Genomic DNA, 11,336 nt, shown 5'->3' on the forward strand with positions numbered 1-11,336 from the left:
ACAGCCAACAAAAAATCCTTTTTTCCCTTTCATACACAGTAAGGTTCTACAGTCAGAATTTTATTGACACCAGCTGATGATTGCACTTTATGTTGTTCACAAGCTGTTTAAAATAGCATCAACTGCAGAATTAAAAGTGTTTTTCAATATTCAAAAGTTTAGGTTATATACTATATGAATTGAATTGCAAAATGCATGTAATGTTTTTATATTGTTCATTTGTCGCACAGTGTTGCTTCTAGGTAACGAACCTATATTAAAAATAAAATAAATTACCTGGTTATGGGGGTAGTGTAAATGTTTTTATTTATGTTATATATGTTTATATGATATGTTTTTATTTATATATGTTTATATGATATGTTTCAGGCATTGTCACTTTAAATAATTAAAACAAACATGTTTTCATAAAAATGTAAAATTTCTAATTACCATTGTCACATTGTTGCCTCCAAGCAAAGTACCCCAAAGTAACCCCCTCAAAAAAAAATTTTTTATCACCAAAAAATTTTTGAATAGGTTATAGTGGACCATAAGTTTATAAGAGTGACCAAATATTTTATAATCAAAGATTTTATAATGCATGCAGTAGAGGGCTAAGTCAGTGTACTTTGTAACCAACATTAATCTTTTAATTTTTAAAACATTAATCAGCATAGTTGATCAAATATATATATATATTCCCACTATCTGGCTTGGTATCAAAAAATCAAATAAACGAAAATACATACTCAATCTTAATAAATAAATTTAAAATTTAATAAAACTATGACTTGAACATTTAAGGCAGATTTATTACCATTTTTAAAAGGTGCAAGGTGTTTTTTTTTTATCAATTCATAAAATTACGTCCTTTAGGTTTTGTGATTTAGATGGGAATATAAACTTCACAGTTAAAATACAATTTAAGTTGAATTACATAACCAGTTTATTACCTACATTAATATATACATACCCAATGTAACCATGTTCTCAGTCATGGACACCACCTCATTTTTCCCTTTCCCTGCTCTGTCTGGAGACATTTTCAGTATATCCATGTGACACCTCAGTCACTGGACTGATCGAGGGTGGTGAGTCTGCATATCGCCAAGAGGTTGACAAGCTGGTGTGCTGGTGCAGCCAACACAACCTGGGGCTGAACACTCTAAAGACTGTAGAGATGGTGGTAGACTTCCAGAAAGTCCCCACAGTGCAGTCCGCTCTCACAATATCCAACCACCCTGTGTCACAAGCGGTAATTTACAAGTTCCTGGTATCCATCATCTCCCAGGATCTGAAATGGCTGTCCAACATCACCATCCTCATAAAGACCTGGCAGACTCTACTTTCTGTGACAAACATCACCATCCTCATAAAGACCCAGCAGACTCTACTTTCTGTGACAAACATCACCATCCTCATAAAGACCCAGCAGACTCTACTTTCTGTGACAAACATCACCATCCTCATAAAGACCCAGCAGACTCTACTTTCTGTGACAAACATCACCATCCTCATAAAGACCCAGCAGACTCTACTTTCTGTGACAAACATCACCATCCTCATAAAGACCCAGCAGACTCTACTTTCTGTGACAAACATCACCATCCTCATAAAGACCCAGCAGACTCTACTTTCTGCCACAATTACGGAAACACAGTCTCCCACAAGAGCTGCTGATCGTCTACACTGCTGTCATTGAATTCATCCTCTGTTCATCTATCAGTTTGATTTGGAGCAGCCACTACACAGTACAAGCAAAGACTTCAAAGCTTTCTCTCTATTTACACTTTCTCTTTATGTGCAGACACACAGCATTGAAGCTGCATTTCTACACCAACTGCTCTGCTTTCAGGAAATGGGCCATGCCATCTGTGCATCTGATTGGTCCTCAAATCTTTTGCACATAAATGTACATTTTTAATACCTTCAAAAATAAAAAAAACTCAAACAGCATAGCAAATTAAAGTATTTTATTAAATTTTGCCACAGTGTGACAAATCGATGTGAGTTGAAACCATGACAGAAAATCCCAACTTGTTATTCTCTTTTAGCAAAAACAGAAATCAGGATACAGAAATCAACATGGAACTGCAAAGCACAATGAACAAACCATTAAACGAAGAGAAGCCATGTAGAAGAGAAGCACAAACCCCTTCCATTCTGAGTGAGGTACAGTCCCAAAGTAGCTCACTCTCACACCAGCCTCACCCCCATCACGCCATTCACAACGGCAAAACCAGACAGCACTCCCTCCGTCTCTATACCAAGAGCCAAACACCCATTGCGTTGGGTTGTATCTGAACTTTAGAAAAAACACAAAGCACTAGATTCACTCATTTATTTGGTTTTAATCTTTACTACAAATTCACATTTTGAATTCTGTGATGACTCTTGTGATACAACTGCTGCAGAACTGTTGAGAACATGTGCAGTGCAATGTTAACAGTTCTGGGGGTGGTGTGTATGTTCAGTGAATGCTGCAGTGGTCCAGCTATGAAATGTAAGCAAACCATAAAATATTTAATGTCTATTTCAATTGTCAGTCAGACAAGCATTTTTTCATATTCTGAATGTTTGTAATCTGAGTTCTGATTCATACCTTTTTTGTGATCTCTACATGAGTAATTCTGTTAGTCACAATTTCATTGTTAAAAGGATAAGACAGACCTCAGGGAATGTCTATTTAATGCTGAGATACCTGAACTATCAATTTCTAATAATTCATTTAGTTTTCAGTAAAACAGTATTATTTGTAGTCACAATTCAGTAGTCAGAGTCAAATAAGGCATTCATCAACAAAAGTTAATTTGTCTTCATGTTCTGGGTACTGCATATTTACCTAAACGATTATATAAAGAGAGTTGTTAAAACTCACACACACTCACAAACACACACGTACACACACACACTGGTGTGTTGCCCTCAGTTTGATGTGTGACAGAGAAATGCTGTGAATATGTAAGAGGGGACGGAGTCTGGGCAGGTGAGGTTCACGCTCACTGGGGCAGATAGGGCAGGGGGCAGTGGGGTTGAGTCCTGCTCATGGAACTGTCTAATCTATACTTGTCAATGCCCTACTAAAAATGTGTGTTTTAAAACAAACTGTGTTTTTAGCTCAAATTTGTTTCATTTTTCATGCTTTCTGCCCCTGTACCTATTAAGATTTGGGCATTTTTGCAGATGGATAACCAACTAACCCAGCTGTGTTCAGAAGCAGCAGATTAGAGGGAGATTTCCTGACCTCAGGTCAGCGCAGTTCAATTTCCCACATAAAATCATAGACATGCAGGGTTTGGGGGTAGAACCATTTACATTAAGGCTCTCGAGACCTTTAAGCCTCTGAAGTATGAAAAAGCAGACAGTTCTCATGTGTACGTGTGTGTGTGTGTGTGTATCTATACACATGTCAGTGGTGTGAGTGTGTATGCAGCTTTATCAGATTCAGTGAGAATCTCCAGGTCCATCACATCTTGGAGGAGGCGACAGCTGAAGCTCCACCCTGGGTGTACACATGGATCGAGTTCTGGAAGAGACAAGGCAACAGACGCACACTTAGCAGATTTTTTCCCCTGTAGACAAGTAAACAGTTTTCCTGTAGCTTGTGAAGACCGTGCTGCAGCGGTGACTGGACAGCTGACCTTTTTGGCCTCCGCATTGTGCTTGTCTAGCAGCTCCTGGACGCGAGACCCATAATTCTGATGCACTGCCATCAGTCGCTGGACCTGCGGGGAGACAGACGGAGAGGAACATCACGCAATCCAGAAACCTGTAGAATAATCAGTGTTGTAGGGACGGACGGGCGAGGACTTCACCATGCGTTTCTGGATGAAGAGCTGGGCTCCTTTCAGATGGCCGGCCATGTTCTGGCAGAGACGCTCGCGCTCCGCCTCGTTCAGGACTTCGGTGAAGAAGGTCCGTACCTGCAGAAGCCCGCCAAGGGGTGAGAAGGTCAGAGCCACAGCCCCAGAATCACAAGGATACTCGTCCATGTCTCCTTCACCACGACGCCCACCTGAGACACGTTGTCATCGTCTGAGCTGTTGTAGCGGGCGACGTCAGGAGACACCTTGAACTTGGACTCCACAAACTGCACCTGACATTCTGGTGCACTGAAGCTGTTGGGGTAGTAATTAGGTGCTCCTCCTGTAGGACAGCAGAGGGATTGCTCAGCCTTAGTGGGTGAGGGTTGGGCAACACTGCCTGCACGGCGTTTTGTTGAACTGACAGCGAGAGGATTGATATGGCGAGACAAGGGGAGAACTGCGTCTTCTCACCCTGGTTGTCGTTCATGCACATGGGCCCGTCTCTCTGGTAGTTGGCCACGCGGGCACGGAAGGGGCAGTTCACGGGCAGCTGGAGGTAGTTGGCCCCCAGGCGATGGCGGTGGGTGTCGGGGTATGAGAAGAGACGACCCTGTGCACAGCACACCACGCTCCATTATCACCGAGAACTGCACTGCACTAAATCACTAGGGAACTAGGGGTTTAATAAGCAAAACTGATCCTGGTGGTCTAAATGAGGGAAACAAACCATTTAGAAACACCAACTGTTGGTGGGTTCAGTTGTGGCCAATGACCCTACAAGGCTTTTGAACTCAAAGCTTAAAAAAAAAAAAGATTTTTTTAAGTAAACAGTTGACAATGTCCCAATCAAACACTTAAGCTGTGAAGAAAACTTTTGTGGATACTTGCACCATTAAACCTGAAAGGGGGAGAGATTCATCAAAGCAAATCACATTACACAGAGAACCAAATGAAGAAAATCCCACACACGCTGTGGACCACACCAGACCTCCAGCCCACTGATTTCAGGAGGCCCAGAGTTCAGCTCTGTAGACCACTCCCGTGCTCTAAAACAGCAACATAACACCAAACTAAAATACACGAAGATGTTTCGAGCCGCAAGCGCAGTAAATTTACCCACACCACTTTAGCCCAAGAGTTCTTACACCAGAAATGGTGGAAATGCTCGTATTTCTTTTTAAGGGGAGTAGGAGGACATGACGATGTAGCAACGAGAAGCTCCCTCTCCAGTTTAATGACAAATCCACTCGTTTCTCTCACCGTCAATATTCTTAGGCAAATACGTGACGAGTTCAGCTGAGGCTCTGTCCTCGACAGAGAGGAGATGTCAATGTTGACGTCAAAGTTACCAAGCAACTGAATGATGTTGCACATTCTTGAAAAGATCATTTACATTAAGCTATATTAGATAATAAGCAAACTAAGAACTTAATACTTACATGAATTTAATGTGAATTTAATAATTTAATAATTCACAAGAATCACCCAGAACAAAGCTGTCAGGTGTAATGGGTGAATCATTCCCAATTGCTGAAAGCTAGTATAAACCTACCCCACATGAGGGGTAGCAAAGGGGGACAGGGGCAGACACACATCATGAAATTTACACCTTTGCCATAAAAGTCTTAAAGCTTAAAGCTAATTACTGCAGCAAAAGATGGCTACTACCATTGAAGGGTTTAATTCTTAAACAAGTAGCGTTTCTCATTCTGCTGTAAAACCAGGGCAGGTGTCAACAGAGGAACTGACATCAGCCAAATGTACTAGTTTGGTATGGGTCAGTGAGCCCACAATGAGGCAGAAGCTTAAAAGGTGTAAACTGCTCTGGAGCTGCTCATCTTTACGTTTATAATAAACAAGCAAACAAAAATACTAACTGGAACAATTAGTGTGACAGGCCTTTCATAACTCAAGAGTTTCTTTTTGTTACATTTTTAGAGGACCTTATGTGAACTACAAACAATCCATGACTGACCAGCACTAAAATCAGAAGTAGACTATAGAAGTGACTCCTGGCGTGCAATTTCCGGGGTCCAGGGTACCAAGTGGGGGAATCAACATCAATATCGTGATTTGAAATCAACACCAACCTTCACATTTAGCTCTCACAGCTAGAGGAACTGATTTCAGACATGAGCTGTTAACAGGACAGAAGATTGCAGCTCTAAACATGCATCTTCTCTAAACAATTCTCTAAACCAATGGCTATGTCTGTCAGAGGAAGAAAAAAAAAGATTTGGGTGGTTCATCTCTTTTGTGCTGCGGAGGAACTGGCAGTGTTGTGTATTAAATGATTAAATATGCCCAATTGGACTCTGCAGATCTGATCGCAGATCTCAGCTTTCCAAGTTTCCTTTGTGGGCCATCTGTGAGTCTTCAGAAACTCCAGATGAGAAGCCACCACAGCCTGTGTGAAATCCCGACTTCACTGTGGGCTCAGTGCGCTGCACTTGTTTCCTGCGTGTTGGGTCACACCGAGTCCGTAGTTTCAGTACCCACAGTTTCTCAAAATAGCACCTTACAGTTAGTTTATAATTACTGATTGGCAAATAAAGATCTTTAAACTTAGTATTACTACAATAGCAATCATTCCAATTATGGCACAAAGGGATACATCACCAAATATAGCAAGCATATCCTCAAGGTCTATTAACCTAACCAAATATTTCTGATTAGACTAAGCCTATAGTGTTAACTTAAGGTTAGTATGAATTATGCTAAGTTAAGAGAACTCTACATGCACACAGCCACAAAAAATAAATCAACTTGTGACAATAAACCTCAACCTTTTTCAATATTTATGTCTTCAAAATAGCATGTTACCTTATAATGATCACTCTGTCATTTCCTATGACCAAATTAGCAACCCAGCCCACAACACAAATCTAAAAAAAAAATCAATGTCACATTACTGCATCCAATCACTTTGTTAATGTACTTATTTAAACACTATAATTCCTATAAATGGTGGACCATAACTGAGGTTGTCAGTTTCATAATCCCTGTACACTCCATTACGAGTTTAATCCAAATTCAATATGACTAACTGATCAGTCCATTACCAAAACCCTAATCAGAGCACATGAACATGCACTTCAGGGCGGGACCAGTGGTGAAGAACACAAGACCCAGCTGAAGCACCAGGAACATTCTGGCTCCCTCTGGAGATCTTGTAAATCAACTACACTCACTCCTGAACTTCAGTAGTACAGTGATCACCTCAACAAATGGCAATATAGATGATGAGGATATTTTGACTTGTCTGTTGTGCAAAGCAAGAAGAAAAATGTATTTCTTGCTAATTAAGGTAAAACTGCTATCTGAGGCAGACATTATAATGGACAGTGTGAGGGGATGGATAGCACAAGTGATGTGTGTGTGTGTGTGTGTGTTTTACCTGCAGCATCTTATCAGGGCTGGGCTCGATGCCTGGCGGCATGTTACTGGGGTCAAATGCAATCTGCTCCACCTCGGCAAAGTAGTTCACAGGGTTTCTGTTCAACACCATGCGACCCACCGGGATCAGGGGGAAGTCCTTATGAGACCACACCTACAACATGCACAGAGCAGTCACACACCTCTCACTAACCATCCACAAAGCAAAGACATCTACAGTACAGCTGGGTTGGGAAAATAATGTTGGGGAGACAGGAGGATAAGGTCAGTGAGTATTCAAGTACCTTGGTCAAATCAAATGGGTTCCATGGGTACTTTTCTGCCTGCTCAAAGGTCATGACCTGGATGTAGAAGGTCCAAGAGGGGAAGTTTCCAGTTGCGATGGCATTGTAAAGGTCACGGATGGCGTAGTCGGGGTCCGTGGCGGCCAAACGGTCGGCCTCCTCCACGGGCAAGTTTTTAATGCCCTGATCGGTCTGACAGGAAGTGTGAACATGTTATAGCCATACACAGTCCAAAGCAAGAGCACGTACAAACAGGTGCAAAACACACACCTTGTAGTGGAACTTGCAGTAGACAGGCTTGCCTTGAGCGTTTATTAATTTAAATGTGTGGGATCCATAGCCGTTCATATGGCGAAAGCCATCGGGCAATCCACGATCACTAAAGAGGAAAGACACCTGCAAGAATGACAGAGTAAGAGAGGCAGCAGGATTAAAGCCCCATCTGCAGACTGTGGCGGAGATCTGAAGTGCAGGATGAACCAGACGGGATCGTCTCCAGTACCTGATGCAAAGACTCTGGACGCAGGCTCCAGAAATCCCACACCATGTCAGGGTCCTTCAGGTGAGTCTGAGGATTACGCTTCTGAGAGTGGATGAAGGAGGGGAACTGTCCCGCGTACACACGCGCGCGCGCGCGCGCGCACACACACACACACACACACACACACACACACACACGTCATTTCTGTCTCTAGTCCAGCATCTCTGAAACAATCCGTGGTGCAAATCTTTTAGCCTGTAGAAGCTCACGCTCACCAGAAGTGCATCCCTGATGAAGAAGACTGGCGTGTTGTTACCCGTCAGGTCCCAGTTACCCTCATCAGTGTAGAACTTCACTGCAAAACCTCGAGGATCCCGCACTGTGTCAGCTGAGCCTGACTCACCAGCTAATCTCACACACACACACACACACACACACACACACACACACACACGTCATATTATAAAACAATGAAGTTGTAGGTGTAACACTCAACCTGCAGGGGGAGCTGGACTGAAGGTCTGCAACACCTGCCATCGGCACCTCTGCTGACTGAAGTACGCTCACTATCTGCCCCAGCAGGACGTGCTGCTCCAGCCTCTTACACAAGTCCCGCTTGGCTCCCTTACAACAGGGGCAACCCACAGGGCATCTGCTACGCCAGCATCTACCGACATGTTCTGCTGTCTGCCACTGAACAGTCGATATACATACAGTCCAAACTCCTGCAGCTCCGACAAACAACCCCTGTGCCCTACCTACCAAACAGTTACGCAACAGTGATGATTCCTTGCTGGCTTATACTAGGACAGTAAGCAGCGTTTATACGGGAGGAGCGTCTCACCCACGGTGGAGAAGCGCACGGCGATGGGTGTCGTCTTGCCAACGTGCTCAAACACCTTGGCCTTGCTGTAGCGCGTGATGTCATGGGTCACCTCAAAGTAGCCAAAGGCACCTGCAAGAAGGAGAAAGCATCCAAACTCAGATTCACCTCCCAGTGGAATGAAGCGATCGCTGTAAACAGAGCATGCAGCCCTAGACAAAATCTCCAGATCCCTGTGCCAACTTCATCTGTTCAGTGCAGACAAATGTCCTCAAGCATACTAGGATTGTTTTAAATAAGCGCCCCATTGCATTTGTGTGTGTGTGTGTGTGTGTGTGTGTGTGTGTGTGTTGAGGCAGACCTGCTCCTTTGGCATGCACCACTCTCTCAGGAATCCGCTCCCGGTCAAAGTGAGCCATCTCGTCAGTGAAAACGACATCTTGCACCAGGAGAGGCCCACGTGGCCCGGCTGTCTGGATGTTCAACTTGTCACCGACCGGGACACCTGCTCCTGTTGTCAGGACATCCGCACGCTGAGACAGGAAGACAGCTAGTGGTCAGCAGTGCGGGACAGAAAAATCAGCATCATTTGGAACTTTTTAAACAATCAGCTTTAAGAAGTATAAGCTCATTACTGTGTTGAACACCTCTAGCACCTGTGGTGCATCTGTGTGTGTATGTGTATGCATATGCACTTTGTCTGCATGAGCTTGCAGCATTGCATACATTTGCTCAAATTAATGTGGTTTTATAGTTGTCTAAAAAGTAGAATTTCAATGTGAATTTAGAGCTTATTGCAGGGCCAAATGTCTGCTTTGGGGAACTGTATGAAACTACAAGTGATATTGTTTGGTTGTTAATATGGGCCTCTGGTTCATTTATCCTTATGCCTCCGGCCTTGAAACCTCTATTACATAACAGGGCAAAGATCCGGTTAAAAATCAACCGAAACGCACAGACAGAACCAGCATTTCAATACACATGAGAACAAAGCTAGGCTGACTAGCTAGGCCCTTATGTATTATCTGAACCTTTATGTGGACTCGAACAGGCCACCCTCGGACAAATGGACTGGTGTTGCAAACACGTTGCAGTCTTCTTCTGACCCATGGTTAGCTACGAGTGAGAGCCTCGAAAGAGCCTTGAACTCAAAGTCATGTCCAAGTCTGTCCAGATATGGACGGGCTAGGCTAACTGGGTCAGCTAGGCTAGCTAGGCTAACTAGCTAGCTTTTCGAGGTCTAAATTCGCAAAAACGTGCATGTTTTCTCCACGTTCGCTCCTGCAAAACTCGACTTCCCGAACTAGACTTTAGTTATGGCCAGAAAAAAACAGGATAAGAGGATTAAACATCGCCTGCTGCTTCTAAATGGCTGCAGCATACCCCAAACTTAGCAAGCCATCTAACCTACTTCAGTAAAGTTGGACAGTCAACTTGACTTTTGCCTCAGATACACAGAGCGCAAAACCCTATCTAGCTGATCAAAATAATAAAAAAACAGTCACAAATACAGCTATATCGAACTTGCATGCAAATGCGCGTACAAACCTGCGATCCTTTATTCTCTTTCCATTGTTTCATTTGATCCGAAGCTTTATCTCTGCTTTCAGACATCTTTCTCGTAGCGTTAGACAGCACAGCTCCGCAAAGACGTGAACCGCCGGACTAACCTCGGTGTTGTTGTTCCTGGACTTCAGCCCCACCTCCTGCTTTAGTCTCTTATCTCTACTGGTCCCTGCCGAACTAACCTCAGTGTTCCTGAACTTTAGCCCCGCCTCCTGCTTTAGTCTCTTATCTCTACTGGTCCCTGCTGGACTAACCTCAGTGTTCCTGGACTTCAGCCCCGCCTCCTGCTTTAGTCTCTTATCTCTACTGGTCCCTGCTGAACTAACCTCAGTGTTCCTGGACTTCAGCCCCGCCTCCTGCTTTAGTCTCTTATCTCTACTGGTCCCTGCTGAACTAACCTCAGTGTTCCTGAACTTTAGCCCCGCCTCCTGCTTTAGTCTCTTATCTCTACTGGTCCCTGCTGGACTAACCTCAGTGATCCTGGACTTCAGCCCCGCCTCCTGCTTTAGTCTCTTATCTCTACTGGTCCCTGCTGAACTAACCTCAGTGTTCCTGGACTTCAGCCCCGCCTCCTGCTTTAGTCTCTTATCTCTACTGGTCCCTGCTGAACTAACCTCAGTGTTCCTGGACTTCAGCCCCGCCTCCTGCTTTAGTCTCTTATCTCTACTGGTCCCTGCTGGACTAACCTCAGTGTTCCTGGACTTCAGCCCCGCCTCCTGCTTTAGTCTCTTATCTCTGCTGGTCCCTGCTGAACTAACCTCAGTGTTCCTGGACTTCAGCCCCGCCTCCTGCTTTAGTCTCTTATCTCTACTGGTCCCTGCTGGACTAACCTCAGTGTTCCTGGACTTCAGCCCTGCCTCCTGCTTTAGTCTTATCTCTACTGGTCCCTGCTGGACTAACCTCAGTGTTCCTGGACTTCAGCCCCGCCTCCTGCTTTAGTCTCTTATCTCTACTGGTCCCTGCTGGACTAACCTCAGTGTTCCTGATCTCCAGCACCA

The 11,336-nt window shown here is 44.1% G+C and overlaps 1 protein-coding gene across 1 annotated transcript; it reads right to left on the reverse strand.

The window, feature by feature from the left end:
- Nucleotides 1-2,309: 2,309 nt before the first annotated feature.
- cat (catalase) lies at nt 2,310-10,593 on the reverse strand. The gene is made up of 13 exons (XM_077006890.1): nt 10,321-10,593; nt 9,134-9,305; nt 8,794-8,904; nt 8,225-8,355; nt 7,971-8,075; nt 7,739-7,864; nt 7,469-7,660; nt 7,186-7,338; nt 4,260-4,398; nt 3,998-4,128; nt 3,798-3,905; nt 3,624-3,707; nt 2,310-3,508 (listed from the first exon to the last, which is right to left on the reverse strand). Exons 1-13 carry the CDS (start codon nt 10,384-10,386, stop codon nt 3,449-3,451), a joined length of 1,578 nt encoding a protein of 525 aa, XP_076863005.1. The 5' UTR covers nt 10,387-10,593; the 3' UTR covers nt 2,310-3,448.
- Nucleotides 10,594-11,336: the final 743 nt, after the last annotated feature.

This window comes from Brachyhypopomus gauderio, chromosome 5, assembly GCF_052324685.1.
Source record: "Brachyhypopomus gauderio isolate BG-103 chromosome 5, BGAUD_0.2, whole genome shotgun sequence".
In the NCBI taxonomy this organism is placed as follows: Eukaryota; Metazoa; Chordata; class Actinopteri; order Gymnotiformes; family Hypopomidae; genus Brachyhypopomus; species Brachyhypopomus gauderio.